The sequence below is a fragment of the Giraffa tippelskirchi genome, chromosome 3 (genome assembly GCF_054371585.1).
Source record: "Giraffa tippelskirchi isolate mGirTip1 chromosome 3, T2T-mGirTip1v1.2.pri, whole genome shotgun sequence".
Classification (NCBI taxonomy): Eukaryota; Metazoa; Chordata; class Mammalia; order Artiodactyla; family Giraffidae; genus Giraffa; species Giraffa tippelskirchi.
The window spans coordinates 18,850,157-18,871,971 of record NC_137277.1 but is presented as its reverse complement, the minus strand read 5'-3'; the positions used below and the strand labels follow the sequence as shown (position 1 = coordinate 18,871,971).

Genomic DNA, 21,815 nt, shown 5'->3' with positions numbered 1-21,815 from the left:
GATTTAACCACCCTAGGAACAAGTTAAAATGCATACTAACGTTTATAGAGGACCTTCTACGTATTAACCATTTTAAATATCTTATTTGAACCTTTACAAGCAACTCTAGGAGATGAATATTAGTTTCATGTTCACAACTGGGGAAACCAAAGCTTGGACAGGTAAAATGACTTATCCAGTCAGGAAGTGAGGAGATGGAAGGGCAACAATTTGAAACCAACTATTTTTTTCTCCAAAGCCCTTGTTCTTCCTTCTACACTGCTTGTCTTTCCCACCATACTAATTTCACCTCTTGAATCGCTCTAAGTTCCCCCACATCATTTCATAAACTGAAACCAAAGTCAAAAGTGCTTCCTACCAGAATAGTTGGTACCTGCTGCCTCCCATTCACAGACCTAGAGACTAATGGGGAGGAAGTGATGATATGGAACGCGTGACACAGAGCTTCTTCCCAGGACCGCCACTCCCCGTGTATTACCTTCACTTCTTTAAACGCATCTCTCAGGTTTTCTAGACCTTGCAAGGTAGGTCCCCTCTCTGCTCCCTGTTTTACCTTCTCCAGAAGCCTACACTTCCATGCAGACTAAATCAAAGGCTTGGTACTTTAAATCAAGTTCTGGCCAATGGCAGGTGATATGAAAATATACTTCTCAGTCTTCTCTCACTTTTCCTCCAGTCCTGGAACAAAGGTCTTACGTATGTACCCACCCAATTCATTCCTCTACTCCACTTACACACAACTCCCAACCCTGGATCCCCTTCTTATATACTTGGCACTGTACTTCTGGATGAGTTCTCAGGGGTAGAAGGAGAGAGGGTAAGAGTAGGAAGCAGAGTTTAAAGGGAAAGATTAAACCAAACACACACATCCTCAGATCCCTCCCTCTGGGGCCTCTAAAGCACGCACAAACCCGAGACATGAGTGATGGTTAAAAAAATTTGGGTTTTATTGTTTTTGCTAAACAATACTAAAAAAAAAAAAAAATTCATTTTGAAGGCAGGGCTTGAATTATTTAATTTTGATCCATTTATTTAATTAAAAAAAAAAGGAAGGGGAAAGAGATCATGGCCAAAAAAATATTCATTAACCCCCACCCCACCCCCAAAGCTCTAGCCAGTCACGTGAGCATCACCCATGTCCCACGCCACAGTGCCTGATACACACTCTGCCCCTCTGGACCGCCTTGGCAGAGGGGCAAGGGTGCCAGGTAGCTCTCAGCAGGTTAGTCAAACCAGACAAACTGGTGGGCTAAAGTCCAGAAATTCTTCCCAGGTTTTCTGCCCATTGGCTGAGCACATACAAACTGTCGTAAGCTTGTAAAATTTAAGGGGTGGTGGGGAAGGTCATAAGAGCAGTACATTGGCAGAAGAGAAACGGCAGGTCACCCAAACTTTCTCCTGGGCTAGTGGCTCTGGATACAGACTTAAAGAGAAGTCAGGATAGGAGGACTCTGGGTTTCTTATGAAAGAAAACCATTCTTCGAGGAGAAGCTGAGATGTGCCATGCAAAATAGTTCTTCCTACAGAGGGCACAAGAGACGGGGCAGCTGACACTCCCATCGAGGAGACAGGAGGGTGGTGAGAAACTTCTTCTAGTACCATGAAGAAAAAGGCAGAAGGAGAATCCTGAGGTTTTTGCCAAATGTGAGACTGGTACACGTATAGTTAGAAGACTAAAAAGCCACCAGGAACCCTCAAAGCCAGATCCCATCTGCAAACACTGGCTCTACAAAGTGCTGCGGGAGATCCTCGCTGTGCACTAAGTCAAGTTAGGTGCCTGGCTATGGGTGGTGGGGAGGACAATACATTTTTATTCTCAGAGGGATGAGGTGGGAAGAGTGGCCATGATCTAGTAAAAAGAGACCTGCAAGAAGCAGAAAATATTTAGAGAACATTTTAATATATATTTTCATATATATATTTAAAGTTAAGAAAAATAAAACTAATTCAAGCCATGCCCTGTGCAAAAAAAGAAAAAAAGAAAAAAAAAAAAAGAAAAATTTAAAGTGAGACCTTTGTCTGCTGCTCTAGTCTCAACTTAAGTATCACAGTCAGCTTGTTACTTTTATTTTGGAAGAGAAGATGTAAAAGTTTCTTTCAATCACTCGGAAGGCAAGTGTAGCCACTTATAAAAACAGAATGGCAGAGACAGACTGGGAAAGGAAAGTCAGAGGTGAAAGGGCAGAGCAGGAAAGGAATTTTCAAAAATAAAATTAACAAGGTGACTGTTCCAGAAGGGGGCTGTGTAAAGGACATGGTGGACCGAAGTCTGTTAGTCAAGTAATGATTCAACTTTTAAATTATTCTCTTGTTCTTTTTTGTTGGGTGTTTTGTTTGTTCAAGTCTAAGATTTGGAAACGCTGACCCTCTGTTAACAAGAGCCAACGGGAAATATAGGATCCCTTCCCTCCCCCGGCCTGCCTCCGCTGAAGCCACCACCATCGCCTCCTTGGCTGGATGCTGGAAGAGTCCTCCGTATATGTGGACTCAGGATGACAGGGCAGCCTCCTTCTGTGGTTGCTGGGCTTGTGAACGCTGCAGTATCTTTTGGCTTTCCACGTCTCTAAAATGTTTTTCAACCTGAAAGACATCAGTCAGCCTAGATCAGAAAAACAGATGGGCACACAAGGCCTCCCACACAGTTCATGCTCGACTTCACCAGCCCCGTGCTGGCTGTCCAGCTCATGGATCATTCAGCACCGCTCCCCTTGCTGTCTGCTGGCCTTCCCAACAAGGGAGGTGGGGGTCCTCTTGTATCAGCCACATTTTTTGCAGCTTCAGATAAGACTGTCTGAAAGAAGGTAAATCTATAAAGTAGAACACGAAGGGAGACTATTATAAGCCAAACTCCCTCTCCCCTCCTTACACAAGTGCAAAATGAAAAGCAAGTAGGGAATTACAGTCTTAAAACTTTTTACACCCACAATGTTGGTCTCCCAATACTCAGTTTGTTTTTACAAATGCTGCGACTCAATCTAGAAAGTCAGGTGACATATGCAGGGTCATGGATTCCAACAGCCACTGATGTATACCAACCAGCCATTCCTGAGAAGAATACAGCCTGGGAGGAGAGGAACTGCTCAGGCCCAAAACCATGGAATGCTCTGAATAATTCCAAAAAGCCACAGTGCAGGGAACACAGGGTTGACCACTTGCTTTATTCTGCATTGCCTGGTGGTTGCATCCCCACAAGAGTATCCACACCATGGCTGCAGAGCCCCAGCGAGCAGGGAGGCAAGGTGGTCAAGGCTGCTCACAGGCTGGCCATCAGAAGGCAGGGACTGTGGCGAACGTCCTGCCCTGATGCTGGAGGGGAGAAGGCCGAGCAGTCATTCTCTTCCTACGGCTTCTCGGCTCCTTTACTTACTATTTTGCGTACATGGCTCAGTGCACTCCCCTCTTTGCCTTTACAGTTTTCCACTTGATATGGGGGTGTAATAACAACTTCTTCCATGACTACGATGTTTTTTTCTTGCCATTTACAGTCTTTAATGCTGGAAGGAAAAGAGAGCAGGTGAAAGTCACCTCTTGAGAAGCATCCCACACTTCCTGCCTGATGAATAAATAACTCCAGAAAGCTAACCCCAAGTTTCTAGCTTACTACTCAGTCAATAACTAGATGCCAGCAGCCCACAGGGAGAAGTAGCCAAGAAACACTTCCTGGGTACCACTGGCTAGGAAAAGCACTGGAACTGATGAACACTTATTCCAAGGATGGTCCAGAGTGTTCCTCTGAAGTTTAAGGGGCCTGAAAAAACACAGAAAACTTGGTGGTGGCCTCAGAAGTCCAAACTAATTTAAGTTACAAATAAACAGCTAGGCTCAGCCCACTAGATCCAATTTAAATAGCAGCCTAGGGCAGGAGCTGGCAAATTCTTTCTATAAAGTGTCAGGTAGCAAGTATTTCATGCTGTGCAGGCCATACACTCTCTGTCACAACTATTCTTCTGCATGCTGTACCTCAAAAGCAGCCACAGATGATACATAAACACATCAGGAGATCTGGCCCGCTGGCTGCAGTTTGCCAACCTTTGGCCTAGGGTGAAATGGCACCTTTAAAAAGATAGGAGAACAAACTCCCGCATCTTACTGCAATCTCTACTCTGCTCCCTACTCCATAATGCCGCTCCTCAAAGAGGCCCCTCTCAATTATCAGACAGCTGGGTACTTGCCAGACGGGGAAAACCCATCCCATTTCACACTTGGGGGAACCCAGGGCAGCTGATATTACTAAGCGAGTTCCTTCACATACCTGTAAATGTTCGGATACTCACACCATGGCCTCAAACGGCTCTGATGCCAGCTGCCATCTGTGCACCAGACCCAGGTGGTTAAATAGGGTAACAGAAGGCAGCAGGGGGGAGGGGGAGTGTCAAATGTTTCAGTTTTTCAGCAGCTAGGGAAGCTAGTGGAGAGTCAAATGACTTCTGCTGTGACAAAATGTCTTTTATGAGGTGGTAATAAGGTGGCCTTCTGCTCTCCCTAATTCCCTATGTTCACCCCAATGTATAATTGGGGAGAGTGAGATAGATATAACTTTCCCTCACTAAAACTGCGTCAGCTTTTAGAGAAAGGTACAAGATCAAAACAGTAAAAGAGAAAGAAATCACTAGTTCTAAATTATGGCATACAAGGTATGGAAGGGATACTCAGGGATAATCTAATCCAAAACTAAGTTTTACAGATGAAGACACAGAAGCCCAGAACAGATAACCTGTTAGTGATCTTCCAAATGGAAAAGCAACAAGCACCACATCCCTGGATGCGAGATACTGCCAACACACTACCCAACTTCCCTGGTGACATTAAGAAACACAACTACCCACAAATCAGCCACCAGACAGCTCAGCCAGGCAGCATCCCCAGGGCAAGGGACCCCTATGCTCCCCCCAACTCACGTCTTGTGTATGGTCTGGAAGAGCTGCTGGCCCTCTAGGGAGACACCAGCGCTGATTGCATAGGCCTGGCTCAGCTTCTCCTCCTTCTCTGTCCGTGCTTTGCTGGCAAGCTAGGGTGGGCGAGAGGAAAGAGACTCAGAAAAACATTCACCTTCATCCTTCCCAACATCAGGACGTAAGCTGAAGAAAAGATGCTGGAAAAGACTGGTTTGGGTAGACTCAGTTTTCTCAGAGATCAAAAGTGAAACAAACAAGGGATTTTTCCCTGACAGTCCAGTCATTAAGACTCCGCACTTCCACTGCAAGGGGCACATGTTTGATTCCTTAGTTTGGTCAGGGAACTAAGATCCCACATGCCTCACAGCATGGCCAAAAAAATTTTTTTTAATTTTTAAAAGTGAAACAAACAAAAACGCACACAATATACCTGAATAGTTACTGCTATTCCTGGCAAACACCTATTCCTTCCGATATTTACTGAATGCCTACCATGTGCCAGACATTCACTATACTAAGCCAAAGATACAGCAGTGAAAGGGGCAGGGAGACAGACAATAAACAAAAATATAAACAAGATAACTTCAGACAGGGCTAAGTGCTAGGAAGAAAACAGAGCAGGGCAAGGTTATAGAGAATGACTGGGGGTGGGGTATACCTGACAGAAAGTGATGGTCAGAGACAAAAGGCAATGCAAACATTTCTATGAAAGGAGAAAACTAAGGATATTTATCAGCTACTGTGCTGGAGCCTCAGGATTAGAAACTAATGTCTACCACACCTTCAAAGACCAGGATTTGAGGTTTTAAACACTCAACCATTCTAGTACTGTTATCTGTGCTCACATGGGGAGCCAGGACTCAAGGAAATCTAACCAGGCACCGTTGACTTGGGCTACAGCTACTAGGCTCTTTAAAAAAAAGAACAATCTACATTCTATCTCATGTCTATTCCTTAACTGCCCACTAGTGAAACAATCATAAGCTGATCAAGAGTTGCAGTAAAATCTAACAGTGTACTCAAATCCAGTAAATCGCTCCCAGTAGGGTTGGGTATCAGGTCAATCCCTACTGCCCCTCTAATACATTTCTGGTCCCACCACACACTACTGGCTGCTGGATTACAAAAGAACAAATGTGTCTGAGTGCAAGATGAAATATACTGATAGTTAAAACAAAAGGCAGATAATGCATCTGAAAGTCAAACAAATGACTTAGAGATTTTTGAGATTCATGAACAAGAACATATACTTAGTATGCTGATGCTGAAGTATACTAAAGACATATGCACAAACATACACATGAGCACAGACAACCTGGCCCCAACACCAGCTCCTTAATGCAAAGAGAGATCATACCTCCAGCACATTCCAAAGTATCTAGATGCTTAAGAGTTCTTAAACATTCATATTCTGCCTTAAGACTAACCCTTGACACCATAAACCAAATATAGATTCACCAGGGGGGAAATAAGCAAAGTGTCTAATTGTTGGCAAAATGAAGCACTTTATTAAGCATGAGTTTGACTATGAAGAAGAGAGAAAGCGGCCTTCAATCAGGTTATGGGGAACTGAGGAGTCTCAACTGACTCAGTTTCAAAGACTGTCTGAGAGGAGGAGGTGTGAGCACAGCTCACATATGCTGTCATTTCCATCTCCTTAGGTAAAAGAGGGAAGAAAAGCCAAGACTCTGTAGGGATTTAAAGCCAGAGCTCCCTTTTCACTTGGTCCCCAGGACATGGAGAGAGACAGATACAGCAGCAGTAAATAATCTTTCAAACCAGGGCCTGCCACTCTGGACCCACCAGGCAATAACTTTACAGAGAAGGAAATGCACAGGGCTGACAGCTTTCGGTGAGCACTGGCAATCCCAACTACGGCAAGGAAGCCTGTGGCTTGAAAGCAGTCACCTCCATGGTACAAGAACAGGTAGGGGTGCATTTTTAAGCAACAACAAGCAAACCTTACTCAGTCACCAAGAAAACCCTGGTAACAAGGAGTTTCCTTGAGTCTCACTTTCCAAACAACCCTGTAGGAAATCTGAAGTCTCCAAGAAAAGAAGGGAAAACTGGAGGGAAGCAGCATGCCCTTGGATTCACCAAGCTCCTGCAGATCTCCTGGGAAGTGGCTTGTGGTCAGGCAGATGTTTACCCCAAGAACAGGCAGAAGGGTCTCACTCCGAGGTCTTTTTAAAAATATTTGTCCCTGAAGACCAAAAACACCTCCCAATGTGAATCAGACAGAGCTACTTCTATAAAGCTTGTGCTGACTAGACAGTAACATCACCCATTCAGGAAGACAAGAGTTGGTTCCAGAAAACCAGGCATCTATGCAGAATATTTAAGAGTGAAATTGACAAATTAAGCTGGGGGTGGCAGGAACCCCTGGAAGAAGAACCACTTTTGAATTTTTGCCAGAGGCAGAATAAAACGGATATAAATCTCAGCTGGAAGTGATCTGTTTGGATGGCCTGAGTTAAAAGCAACACAATGGTTATAGAACAATGATTTGAAAGTACACACTACCCCCTCCCCAAATACGTTGCACAATCTCTTCTAAAGACTTTTAAAGCAAAGGAGAATGGACCAGATGATTCTTCATGTCAATCCACGGTGCAGGCTGATCCCAAATACTAAATGATACAAACGAGAGCCTTGAAAAAAGTCAGCAGAAATCAGTGTAAACTGACCATCTTTCAATTTACCTCAATACCCTCAGCTATTCTACCTGTACCTGCAAATGTGGTTTGAGGACTTAAGATTCACAGCAAACCCTGAAGCCTTCAGTTGTTGGTTTATGAACTATATTTTCATGGCAATCTGAAAATGCTTAAATCTGATATTCAACTACAGAGATCTGCTTCACTAAGAAGTTGTATAAACAGGGTAAATTTCTCCCAGAGAGGACTGCATTAAGTAGGCATGAGGAAGATTACCTTCACAAAAAGAAACTAGAAACATTTTTTTCTCAAAATTGGGGTGAGAGGGGAAGGGAGATTACCTTGCTCTTTTTAGACAAGTTCTTGAAAACCCGTGAAAAATGACGATAAGCCTCCTTTTGCAAAGCAAGTGACTCTCTATGCTCAAGTCAGCCGTAGCTCTACATACATTTCCCCATATTGTATTTCTGTAAACTAATGCTTATCTATAAATGGTCCAGTTACTCTAAATTAGTAAGTCTGTGGTTACTGTCAAATTGCCAGAGAACCAATAAAAGCAGCTCCCAACAGAGAAGGTGTCGGATGTGCCTTTTAAGCTTGGGAGGGTCATCAGGATTGCAATTTTTAAATTTAATAACTATCACCATACTACCCCCATTTTCAATGCAAGCCTCTTCCAACTAAAACTGAAGCACTAATTGGTTAGACTCTTAACAAATGTTAAAGGCACCAACTTTAAAAATACACTGGGTTTAGGCAAACCTCAGTTTGCCTAAATCTACAAATACATGTTACTAATGTGTATGTGGCCTAACTGAAATAACTGCACAAGACAACCTGCATTTACCTTCCTTTCCTTTTATTTTGTATGATTCCCAATGAAAACATTCACTCCTTGTCTACAAACCAGTGCTTCCTCCCTTGTCCATTTTATATACAGGACCTTGATGTGGGCAACAGAGAAGTGCATGAACTTGACACCAAAGCACATCAATATCAAAAGGCTTCTAGTCGCGCCTGCTGCTGGGTGACCTCGAGTGAGTGAATCAATGAACACTAACAACATTCTCTCTCTTCCTGCACTGTGACAAGAGGAAGCAGCCCCAACAACAACATAATCCAGGCATCTTGCCTCATCTGTTACTTGGTCACCAGCTGGGCCATCTTATTTCCACATACGCAGACCAGGAAGGCACAGGTGCTGTGGGGGATCCAGAGGGACTCCTACTGCAAGTATTCAACAGGCTGTGACAGCTGATCCAACAAGGGAAGCAAAGTCCAGAGAAGAACCTGCTGGATATGACCTACTGACTCCGCTAAGCCACTCTGGGTTTGTCTTCCCTGTGTAGACAACCAGCTGTCCTCACAGAGGGGTTAGGAAGCACTGCAGCAGCTGCCCAAACTGCCAGTGCTGCCTGCAAGGCCTGGTGGAGGGTGAAGGGCGGCAGGCCAGAACAACTGTCATCCGAAGGGCCCCGCTTGCTCCTGCCGTTTTCATTCTGGGGAGTACTCTTGGAAAGCCCTCATTCTTAGTCAGCAATAGGCAGGCTCAAAACTATGTCTTCCAACTATCAGTATTCCCAAGTCTCCCTGCTCCCAAGATGAAAGGTCCTGTCTGAAAATTTCTAATAAAATACTGTTCTTTACAACCTCAGATAGCTAGGAACTCAAAAAACAGAGGACCCTGCTTGAAATCATGTCCCAGGATACCTAACAGTGAACCAAAACACTGAATCAAACGGGGGAACAGTAGAGCCAAAGAGGCCTGGCAGTTAACACTAAAATCCTTAAGAGCCAACTTGCCGAGTGAGAACTTACTCCATGCAATGCACTAAGCTACACTTTACATGTATTAAACATTTAATCTGCCCAACAATTCTGTGAAATAGGGAATAAAATTACACCTACTGAACAGATGGAGAAACTAAGGCACAGCTTTTAAGACACCTGCCCAAGTTTACCAAGTCACAAGTGGGAGAGTCTAGATTTGAACCCAGACAGACCGACTCCAGGGCGTGTGTTCTGAACTCTGCACTATACCCCAACAGTTCCACCCAAGAGAAATAAGTCTAAATTGTTGAAAACACAGTTATAAACTTGAATGTAAAAGAAATGTTTTTTAAAAGAGAAAATATTTTAAAAGACTCAGCTGTCATCTTCTCTTCTTATCAGTGAATTCTGACATTTCCATCAAGGTCCCCTGTCCAGAACACAATTGTCCACCTTTTAGTGAAGGGCTCCAGTCTTGCCCTAAATCTCAAGAACATCCTTTATTTGTTTTGTTAAAGGTAATTCATAGGAATGCTTTTAAGAAAACAGATCCTGTGTGAGAAAGCATTTTGAGCTGATAATGATAGGTACCCATCATTTCCTGATGAGCCAAAACTAGAGAAGCTAAGTCAAGCAGGTCTCCTGTACTACGAAGTTAAGGTACCTTAAGTGCTTTGAGCCGTGATGAAAAACACCCTGCAAATCCAGAGGCCACACTGCCACCTCATTCTCCAGGCTCTGGCCATCATACTATTGTCATATAATAGAGGTCAGCCTCAAGTCAGTCAGCACAGGCCATAAGCAAAGTTTATGGCTCACTTGGCTTCGAACAAAAACTAGTCGTAGGCAAAGTCGATAGTTTTCCTTGATTATTTTTAATTATGTCACCAAAAGCTGTTCAGTTACAACAGACAACTAAATTTCCTAGACACCAACAGAGTAATTTTCTAGTCCTGAGACCCTGACACCAGCACTACTGTGGAACCTCCACAGGACTCTGCCAGGAAAAAAAAACTGGCTGGAATATAAGCTGAAATTTGACCTCAACAACCTATCTGTGAGAGTGTACACTCATATTAAACATCTCACAGATGGCTATGAGGAATAACATGGGTGAAAGCACTAGGTGAGCTGTAAAGCACTGTTCAAATAGCACTGTTAACATTATTATTATTAGCACAGAGAAGGTGGCTTGTAGGTTATTTCAAAAAAATTCATATAATCCAACCTTCCTTTAGCCAATGAGATCAGGGCTTGCTCTCTTCTGCTTTCTGTAAGAGCTGCTAGAGAGGCTATAAATCCTTAACAGAACCTCTTCCAAAATACAACTGGAATAGTAAGTTGGAAAATGCACTTTATGTGCCAAAATGGGCGCTTCACTTATAGAATAAAGAGCTGATTTTATTCAGAGATAGTGGAAGAACCATGTGCTGTCCTTTCCTGGGCTCTAAAGAGGGCAGAAAAAGCAACATAAAAAAGAAAAGCCACCCCCTTGTTTTTTACCCCCAAACAAAAGAGATTCCAGCTCAAATCCCCATCTACCACTCCCCAGCTGCATGAATCTGAGCAAGATGTATAACTTCTCCTGAGCCTCAGTTCATTCATGGGGGCCCATCCTAAAGGCTGTTCCTAGAGTTCATTAAGATATCTACCTGACACCAACAGTGCCAGTACAGCGGCATTAGTCCTCTCCCTTTCTTCTGAGAACCACCACTGGTTTAGCTCACTGACAAAACAGCAAAAGTCTTTAAACTGCAGAGATGGACAAACTGATATCAATCCAAATCAGCCTGATTCCATTTAACTTCCCTCCCTTTATCTAATTAATTGTCATTTATTCTTCAAGACCCTACTCCACTGTCACATCTGAGAAGCCTTCCCTAAAATGTTCACTACTCTATGCCAAGCACTGGCAAACTATACCTGTGGGCCAAATTCATCCAACCACCTGTTTTAGTTAAGTTCTCCTGGAATGGTATCACCCACTGCTGCTTCTGCTACAAAGGCAAAGTTGACAGTCGTGACAGAGATGTATAGTGCACAAAGCCTAAAACATTTATTATTGGGCCCTTAACAGAAAAAGTCTGCTGCTCCCTGCAAAAGTTAAACCCTACTGCCCCTCATCACTCCCAAACATGAGATTCTTGAGGGCAAAAGCAGTGACTTAGTCATCCTGACATACCCAGCACCAGGAAGGGAGTGGTAGGGAGAGGGAAGTGGGATAAAAGGAAAAGAAACCTTGACTATCAGAGATTCACAGAACTAACAGTTCCCAATTGTTAAGTGACTAACACACGGTCACACAATTCACTAGCAGCTCAGCTGTGAAAAGAATCTAGTTCTTCAAACTCCCCACATGCTACCACACCAGACTGTTAGCTTTTAGCACGGTATATAGCCCCACTGATTTTCTAGTTCATGTACAATTTGCTTCACTCTCCAGGGTAGCTTCTGGTATTTACCTAAGCTAGTCTTAAATTCCAATGCTATAACTTGACTGCACTATTTTGTTTTTTCTTCCCCCCAAGCCTGATCTCTGCCAGGAAACTTTCAGTTAGAATGCCCCTTTCTTAACACTGTAAGAGATACCACCGCTGATATCAGTAAAGTGCTTGTCTGAATCATCCCTGTGTCAGAGACAGAATGTAGAGGGGACTGCAGCAACACACATGGCACATCTCTGCCAGTCGCTCGGACCCAGCAATTTGTGTCTTCAGGTGGACGAGTCTCCTCCTCTCCATCTCCCCACCACATGATGTCAAGAGAGCCCCCTTTAGAACCAAACTCTTGACCTAAGGAGGCCCCACCAAGTCAGCAGGCTGCTGTGTGCTATAGCCTGAACTAAGTCATGAGCCCTAGCCTGGAATGCTGCACCCCTACTATGGCTATGACCCAAGTTTGAATGCTACTGAACGTGACCTCCTTCAAAGGCCAGTGATTTTTAAAGTGGCATCAATCACTCTACCTCTGATTTCATCTCACACCACTCACTACTTATTGGGCCCCATTAACTTAGCAATGATAAGGTCTTCCTCTTCACCCTACACTTTTATCTTCATGACACTTCTGTGAGGAAGCAGCTGTCCGCTCAAAGCCAGATGCAAAACTTACTGGTAGGCTCTAACCTGGGACTGTGGCCTTGACAACATATTCTAATCAAGTGAGCCAGTAGGTAATATGTGGCTTCCAGGAGCCAGAAATTTTCATCTGACAACAGAGTCTTGCTTCCCCTAGACAAGTAGTTACTTCCCTTCCTATTTAAAAAAAAAAATTATTTAATTTATTTATTTGGCCGCACTGGGTCTTAGTTGTGGCATGCGAACTCTCAGTTGCGGCCTGTGGGATCTAGATCCCTGAGCAGGGGTCGAACCTGCATTGGGAGCGCAGTCTTAGCCACTGAACCACCAGGCAAGTTCCTTCCCTTCCTACCTTTATACATAATATGAACACATTCTACCTTTTACTAATATATCTATACCTACGCATAGGGTGGCTAGGTCATCTGATCCTACTTGGTGACAAATCCATACCTCAATACATTAGGGTCAAGATATGGTCAAGGGCCCAGTTAACAGACTACGTCCATGAATACAGGCCACGATGCTGTAGCTACCAACTACCTCAGGAATTTTCTCATACTTGAGGATTATCCCTCACATCAACAAAAGCCATAAGGATAATCTAAATCTTAGCTTTCAAACTTCTTAGAACTCAAAACAAAAACCAAGTGAAGTCTTCCCTGTGTGACACCATCCCGAAAGGTAAGCAAGATCAGTTCCTTTTAAAAGTGAACGTTGTGGCTTTCCCATTTTCTCAGCCTTTCCAGGCCCTTCCACAGACCAATCTCCAAGTGTCATTTTTATCCAAAGGCAGCCAACTTCTTCTTTATTACCACTTGCTGATGAAAAATTCTTTAAATCTCTTCTTCCTGGTTCTTCTCCATTTAATCAGCGCTGTTTAGTAAGGTATAATTGGGTAATAAATACTCACACCAGGCTGATAAATCAGTCAGTAGTTTGGTAAGGGAGGTAGATGCCTTATCTGTGAAGTTCAGTTTTCCATGCTTTGTCTCTTTTCCTGCCTCCCCTCACAATATACAAATATCTCCTCCAGAAAGTCTTCTCCAAGTCAGCAAAGTGATAAGACAACTTATACCTCATTTGATGTACTGGAGGCATTTATCTAAACAGATGAATACATACACTTGCCTTGGCTGTCTCGATGAGTTTTTTACCTAAGAGTCTCAGAAGTTGAAAGCACAATCTCCTAGGTTCTGTGACTGCTCACTCTAACCTTCTGTACTCAGACAAGTGTTCGCTTAATTATGCCACTCGATAACACTGCCCTAGAAATTCAAGTTAATGCTGGTCACCAACGAGAGGAATCCATATACTATTTTGATTTTTCCCAGTCTTGGGATGGCAAGTTCTGATACCTGAATGAATGTCAGATCCAGTATCAGGAAAGACTGACACAGTAACTAACACTGCCCATGTTCTTGGCTGCTCTCCTGTCATGATGCCCTCCTCCCCCCATCCTGCTCCTACACCACAATTCAAGGAACATCCACCCACTGACTGCACACAGCTAATGCTGGAGAAGAGGACTAACATGTGTCAACGCTGGTCAACCTGAACCAATCCTCCAAACAACTCTATGAGATATGTACTAACATGATTCCATTTCTATGGTGGGAAAACTGATGCTTAGTAAAGTTAACAGGCAGAGAAGTGACATAAGAGACATACCCACTTGCTTCTAATGTCCCTTCTGACCATACAACACAGATGTTTCTCTTTACTCAGAAATATTACTTAGGATTATAGCCACTTACATACTCATTTCATTTCACCAACCTACTCTGTAAGTTCTTTGGGTAAGCACACAGAAGCAGAAAATACATGGGACTTTGCTATCAAAACATCAGACTTGAGTTCAAGTCTCAGTTGAATTATTTACTAACTGAATGACCTTAAGCTAGCGACTCACCCTGAGACTCAGTTTACTCTTCTGTAAGATGGTGATGTTGAGTGAAAGTCACTCAGTCGTGTCCGACTCTTTGCGACCCCATGGACTATACAGTCCGTGGAATTCTCGAGGCCAGAATACTGGAGTGGGTAGCCTTTCCCTTCTCCAGGGGATCTCCCCAACCCAGGGATCTCCCGCATTGCAGGAGGATTCTTTACCAGCTGAGCCACAAGGGAAGCCCAAGAATACTGGAGTGGGTACCCTATCCCTTCTCCAGCGGATCTTCCCAACCCAAGAATCGAACCAGGGTCTCCTGCATTGCAGGCAGATTCTTTATCAACTGAGCTATCAGGGAAGATGATACCTGACGTGATGGTACCCACATCATAAGAACTATCGTTAGAAGTAAATGAGATGTTTGTTGATTGCTGTTTTGGAGGATGGCATGTAAAAATATTGGTTCCCATGCTACTTGCCATATAACCTAGAGCAAGTCACTTAAACTGCTAAGCCTGTTTCCTCATCTCTTAAACTAAAAGGAAAAAAAGTACACTCTAAAGATCACAAAGCATGGTTGTGAGGATGAAACAAGATGTGTCAAAGCTCTTTGTAAATTGTAAAGCACTAGAAAAATGTAAGGAATGGTCCCCAACAGAGTTTACCACAATGCTGTGCATAAAATAATTTTCAGTACATGTTTGATAAATGCTACCAACACAAAACTTTCTTAATGTTGACATAAACCAAATTATCTGAAAGCACACATAACTCATGGTCAATCTTTATGCCCAGAGAACAAGATGTGGAGTCAATTCAAAAAAACTTAAGAAACATTTTACTTCACTCTACCACACGGACCCTGGACTCTCATCGTCATGCAATATTTAAACCTTCCTCATGAAAGGAAACTAATGAGATTTCCCTGGGGGTCCAGTGGTTAAGAATCCACCTTTCAATGCTGGGGGCAGGTTTCCAATGCAGGGGTTCAATCCCTGGTCAAAGAACTAAGATTCCACATGCCATGGGAGCAACTAAGCCCATACTACAACTCCTGAGCCCACGCTCTAGAGCCCACGTGCTGCAACAAGAGAGAAACCTGTGTGCCACAACTAAGACCCAACACAACCAAACAAAATTATTTTTTAAAAAGTAAACTAATAAGCCAGACGTCAAATAACCTGAACCTCACTTTGATTGGCTTTGGTGTACTTTTGTACTTTTTAAAGTCAGGAAATTTGAAACAGTTTTTACAGAGTACAATGTTACTGTGGAGTAGATAAAACAACATTCAAAGCTTCTACCTTCTGCAACCCACTGTCCTCTTTCAAGCTTCCTCTTACATCCCACTGCTGTGAACAGACATAGGACATCTTAGCTGCAGTGAAAGTGCCAATCGAAAGCAAAACAAGCTCATCTCCAAGAACTGCTAGTTCACACCGTCCTCAAGTTGAGCTGGAATTAAGTATTTCCTTTAAAAGGCCTGCTCTTCCATTTCCTGTTGGGTCAGAGTAAACATTCAGTTTGTATCAACAGGTTTAACTGAACACAGCACTTACTATTTCAGCAAGATGAGCCATCATGTGATGGGATCTCCCACTACACAGGTAGTATTCCCCAAGACCACAGTTTTCTTCCAGGGATTTCGGGGCACTTTTAGTTCCCTTCTAAAATGCTTAAACAATCCTCCATCTTAAAAACAAAACAAAATCAAACCCACACTCATGCTCTTAAATGAGATGAACTTTTCATGTCCTTCCAGCAACATGCAGCTACCCAGATTAGCTGTTTTCAGTAACATGAAGAGTCCAACAGGCTCTTCTAACTGAATCTCAGCAAGCATCACAAAGCATCCTCAAAGGTTCATTTCAAGGGAAAACCAATATAGCTTACTCATAAACATCTCAATGAATGAAGAATAAATAAATGAAACCCAAAGAGAGCTCTTCAACCTAATTTTAGTCTTAGTTTTGGACTCCTTTTTCAAGACTTGGCAATCAGACCTTGTGGTAAGGTCTGAGAGTAAGAAAAGTAAAGATTTCTGGTATTCCCTAACCTATTACCTCCTGCTGTTTTCTGAAAGAGTGGGTAAACAACTAGTTTACAATAATGCTAGAAGACAACTGATCAGCAGAAAGCAAAACCTTAAAGGCAAAGATAATCCGCAAACTAATAACCAAGAACTATTTATACCTGAGGTCAAATGTAAGCAAAGAACTGCTTCTTAACAGCTCCCACATTTAACAGTCCCATCCACATCACTCCAGCCTCTCTCACACAAATGGTGGCACTTCGTGGTACAAGAGCAGAATCCTAGTATCTTTTAAATTTGAAAAAAATCTATCTTCTTGCAGATAATCTTTCCTCAACTACTTACTAAAGGCTGCTACTTAGTGGCAGACTTCTCATACCCTACAAACACTAAAGAGTAACATAGAGCCTTTTCTCCCTTCAACAAACCAGGCATAAGCTATTTTATTTGAATCTTTTAAGATCTCTTCTGCTAATAGATCATCCGAAGATCTCTAGGAGGAGTAAGCCAGGGTTTCAAAAATCCACAGGTATAAGAATGAGACAGTCTGTATGCAACAGCCTTTAATATGAAACCCAAGACCTTTCTGAATCTGTCCTCAGACATCACTGGGAAAAAAAAAAAAAAAAAATCCACACGGGGCATTTCCCTGGAATTTAGAAAAAAGGGAGCTCCAGATTTGAGGTAACTACATAATGCCAGCCTCAGCTACCCTGTGTTGTTTCAGCTGCCTGAGTGTTCCCTTGCTTTGCTGAATTGTAGCAAACACACTACATTCCCAAGTGGGGCAAAAGAATATATATTATTATAACTTTTATAGAGGGAAAAATTTCATCACACTAATTCGACAGACTTAACAAAAGACAGCTGCTACAAAATCTGATGGCCTAACTTATTCATTCAACAAATATTTATGAAGCACCTACTCTGTGCAAGGTTCTGTATATTCAGTGATGAACAAAACAGGTATACTTACCATTCCCACAAAACAAAGTTTGGTGAGATAGAAAAGTATACACAATTATAAACACAAAAAAGCTATGAATAGGATAACAAGTCCCAATTTGCCAAGGACACACCAATCTAAACTTGTCTCAGTGTAAAACAAAAGCACTGCCCTCCTCTACTCTTGAAAATGTCCCATATTGGACTGGAAATGATACGTCACCTTATCTCTGAAGACTAGAGTACTGTAAGAGAAAATAATGGAGGCATCACTTTAGCGTGGGTGATCAGAGAAGACTTCTTGAAAGAGGTGCCATTGAACAGTCCTGATGGATAAGGCTCTAGTCATTCTGAGAGCGTGTTCCAAGTACAAAGAACAGCAAAAGTCAGACAGGGCTTGGGTACCAATATTGATCAACATGAACTTCGGCTGATGGAACTGAAGAATCAGAAAAGTTATTTGAAAGTTCCCAGAGACCAATTTATATAGCCGAGATTAAAATATCCTAAGCCTCTAAATTTGTTAGACCTCGAAATTCAAGCATAAAGATAAAAATGAAGCTCTATGGCAGCAGTTTTCAAATTTTTGTAGGTCATGAATCCCTCTGAGAATCTGAAAAATACTCCAGATCTTCACCCAGGAAACACATGTATATTCTTGTGTGCACACATAAACAATTTCAGGAGGTTCAGAAGGAAAGCCCATACCCAACCCCACCAACACTGGAACTTCACACACAGACTACAGGTTAAGGGTGGGGGAGAGCTCTGTTTCACAAAGGACAAAAGTCAGCTCTCAACTCTATTTCTCTCTTCAGGCATTAAGATATTTCTTAAAATTTTCTGAAGATATCAGGGAACAAAGAGATAAAAACTACAGTGATATATTTTTTAAAAAATATGTCAAAACAAGCCAATTGTAAATCCCTGAAAAAAATGAAAAAAACATATGGACAATATATGTACCATCAACAGTCAATGAGACTCAAATTTCCCATCATTTTGGAGACCCAGAATTACCCTCAAGTCCTTACCTTACTAACGTTGAGTGAAGCTAGGGGAGGAGGAGTTTCTGTTCGGTCATTAATTATTTCCACTTCTGAAACATACTGTAAGTTTATAAGCAAGATGTCTGCGTGGTTGGGCTTTCCACTGGAAGAGGGACATTCTGGTGAAAAAAAATAAAGTTAAGGAAAACAGGGGCAAGCAGAGCACTGGCACATCCCAAAGGGGCATGGAAAACACATGGCGTGTGTAAAAGGTGTGCCACAAGCAAGAGGGGGGAGTCCTACAAGAATCACAGCTCTTCTCAGCTAATCTTTGCCTGTCACCTTCCTCCCGCTCAACCCCATAACCAAAAGATCTCAAGCTTTTCAAGGCCAAACACAATCCAAAATTGGAAGCCTCAACAGGGTTTCCGTCACCTTCTCTTTACTGGTTTTACGAAGAGGCTTAAATGTAGTTTTAATGCTGTATGTATACTGTCCGTCTTGAACCTAATGAACCACACAGGAGAGCAAGTACCTTCTGTTCTTGGTATATTTCCTATATCTGAACAGATCTTTTCACTTTTTCTGATTTGAGACTTTCCATTTTGCAGAGGCGAAAACTACAGCACTGGAAAGGAAGCTCACTCAAGGTGACCCAGCTAGTTAACCCACTCATCCATCCATTCATTCTCCAGCCATTTCTCAAAAGCATATTGCATGTCAATTGAAAGAGTAATTCCTCCTTCCAAAATCCTTCCAACTAAACCACTAATGCAAAAGATCTTATATGGTTCAGGTACGAATTCTCGTGTTTAAAAAAACCGAGAAAACACAACTATTTGAGCTGTAATTAGTTTCAAAGGACATTTTCCTAAGCTAGAAATCGACAACTAGTGTTTAAATGAAGCGGTTAAGTGAAATAAAATACTTGCCAGTCAAAGGCAGCAGACCCAGTAAGAAACTTCCTTTTGAAAGGTGCCATAAAAGATAACTCTTAAGAAAAAAAAAAATCCAAATAAACCCACCTGTGGCTCAAATATAAGGGGAAGGAGGTGGTATTACAACCAGGAAGTATTTTGTTTCCAAGATTGAGCTTCCTGGAGTAATTCAGAAATCATTTCCACACCAAAGAAAGAGGCCACCTTTTCCATCCTGTTTAACACTGCCAGATTTAAAAGGCAAGGCCACTACTGTGGAGAAGTCAGGATTCTATGTGCTGGCCTGAGCAAAAGATAACTTACTCTTTCACCTGTAACCCACACGTCCATACACAAGCCCCTGAAAAACGTGGTCCTCTCTCTGGACCGGGTTTCCAGTACAAACATCTCCAAAAGAGCAACTTCCAAATGACTGAGAAGCCTAAGTTCAGCACCCCGTCCCCAGTGGCACCACGCACACACAAGCACCAGCGAAACAAGCCCCTACCCCCAGTTCTGCTACGAACTCTGTCCTGCAGTTACTGTCCCCCAAACAAGCGAGGCCCATTTGGTCACACACCACCGCCCTGCCGTGGACCACATCCCATCAGTAGACAACCCCTCCTGAACTCCATACCCATGTCCCACTCACTAGCAGTTCCTTACTCAACACACCCCCTCCCCACTTGATTTCACCCGCCCCCCTCCATCCGGGCTCCAATCACCAGCCCTCTCCCACGACCACCCCTCTCCTGATCACTGGGTCCCCTCTCCTAGCGTTCCCCCGAAAAGCCATCCGCGTGTCAAGTCCCCCTCCACCCACCCTCGTTCACGGCCCAGCTCCCACAAGGGGTGGGCGACAAGGGTCCCCAAGGCGAACCAAAGGACCAGGGAGAGGGGGAGGGGAGCTTAGGGTCGTGCGCATGCGCTCCGGGCGCCGCGGTAGCCGGTCGCCCCTAGGCCCGGAGAGGGCCCCAGCCACCGCCGTCGTCCCCCGCCCCCCCACCACCGCACACACACGCCGGCCCGGCCTCGGGCTCCGCACAGGGAAGGATACTTAAAGCCAGCATTTTGGACTGGTAGTCGAAGGCTACCACCTCGCCCTGCAGCCGCTGCTCCTGGCACGTCCGGCACGACACCTGGCTCCCAACGCTGAAGTACTCGCCCGGAGGAGCCGCCATCTTGGGAGAGCAGCCGCGGCCGGCGGCGGCGGCGGCAGCAGCGGGCGAAAGCCGGGCCCCCAGTGAGCGCCGCGCCGCGACGCACGGGGCGTGCTGACGTCACACGCCAGGGCGTGGCCTGAACTGGGTGGGGCGGGAGCCTAGGTGGTAGAGGAAAGGAGAGGAAATAAAAGAGGAATCTGAATAATTATGTTTGTGGAGCTGCGCCCACTCGGTAAAGTGCTTGCAAGGTCCATTTTAGAAGTTAAAGATAAATGACCTATGTGGAATGAAAAGGAGAGACAGGAGAGAACTCCAGTCTCCGTTACGTGCACACCTTGACACGAGTTTAATGAATGAACTCTATTTTACATATGAGGAATCCGAGGTTCAGAAGACTAAACGAAACTTGCCCCAAACGATTACACCTAATTACAAAGTGGTAGTGGAAAGGACATTGGCTACAGAATTAGCTAAACCAGAATCAGAATTCCACTGAGTTACATGACCTTGAGCAAATTACTAAGTCTGATTCTGTTTGTTCCTTCTGTACTATCACTATCGAGCATCCAACAATCCTTCAATGTAGGAATCAATATCCTCATTTTACAGATGAAGAAACTAAGTCTTAGACTAAACTTTGTCCAGGGTTGCACAACTAGCAAGGATTCAGTCTGTTTCCAAAGATGGTGCTATTAATTTTTATGCTGTATTAGGTAACACTTCACACAGTAGTTAGGAGGAGTGGAAGATAATGAAATAATGTGTACAAATGTATGGCATGTAGTTACTACGTGGTAGTTCCTCCATGATCACCCATTACCGTTGAAACTCAAGATGCTTCCCCATCACTCTTCTTGCCCTGTCCAGAGCCAGAAGGAGGAGCAGTGATAATGACAAAGGAAGCCTTGGGGCAAGAGTTTTGCCCCCCCCCCCATTAATGACTATCTAACATACAAGACAGTTTTCTTAACATGTAAGTATGATGCAGATGCATTTTCAACCCTGCCATCACCAGTCACCATCTCTAACCCAACTAACCCTCCACTATAGAAATTCTAGAGCCTCATGTAACAACTGGCAAAGAGAAGATGGCAAAGGACCAGTCCTGGCACTATTTAACATGAACAAATTTCAAACGTGTTTTCATGCCTTGCAAGGGACATCAACTTCATATTAGTACAATCATTGTAACAGAAATAAGTATATTTGGGCTTATTTCAGAGAACTTTCATGTCTCCCCCATAACAAGTCACATGTAACTGCCACTCAACTTTTCATATAACATTGTGATTTTAGGTTCTCAGGCACAGAGCCAGCAGGCACTGTTAGGAAAAGCTTCCTGGAAGAAGTGAAAAATCTGAGACCTGACAGACAAGCATGGAAAGAGTGGCCAGGTACCAGCAAGAGGGAACTGCAGATGCCAGGACCCATAAAAGGAGAGAACTTGGTGATTTCAGGGAGCATAAAGTAGCTTAGAACTGT

The 21,815-nt window shown here is 43.5% G+C and overlaps 1 protein-coding gene across 2 annotated transcripts; it reads right to left on the bottom strand.

The window, feature by feature from the left end:
- Nucleotides 1-923: 923 nt before the first annotated feature.
- LSM12 (LSM12 homolog) lies at nucleotides 924-20,415 on the bottom strand. Of its 2 annotated transcripts, XM_081577306.1 has the most exons (5): nucleotides 20,228-20,415; nucleotides 18,299-18,432; nucleotides 4,899-5,008; nucleotides 3,368-3,494; nucleotides 924-2,580 (listed from the first exon to the last, which is right to left on the bottom strand). In XM_081577306.1, exons 1-5 carry the CDS (start codon nucleotides 20,349-20,351, stop codon nucleotides 2,488-2,490), a joined length of 588 nt encoding a protein of 195 aa, XP_081433432.1. In that variant the 5' UTR covers nucleotides 20,352-20,415; the 3' UTR covers nucleotides 924-2,487. The 2 variants fall into 2 exon arrangements, with proteins under 2 accessions (XP_081433432.1, XP_081433433.1); XM_081577307.1 differs by lacking the exon at nucleotides 18,299-18,432 and having other exon boundaries at nucleotides 20,268-20,415.
- Nucleotides 20,416-21,815: the final 1,400 nt, after the last annotated feature.

Coding starts and splice junctions, on each gene's coding strand:
- LSM12 (XM_081577306.1), bottom strand. CDS start 20,351: ATGGCGGCTCCTCCGGGCGAGTACTTCAGCGTTGGGAGCCAGGTGTCG. Junction 5,009..18,298: donor CTTCACTCAACGTTAGTAAG/GTAAGGACTTGA, acceptor CGCCCACCCTAG/CTTGCCAGCAAAGCACGGAC. Junction 2,581..3,367: donor TGAGCCATGTACGCAAAATA/GTAAGTAAAGGA, acceptor GATGTCTTTCAG/GTTGAAAAACATTTTAGAGA.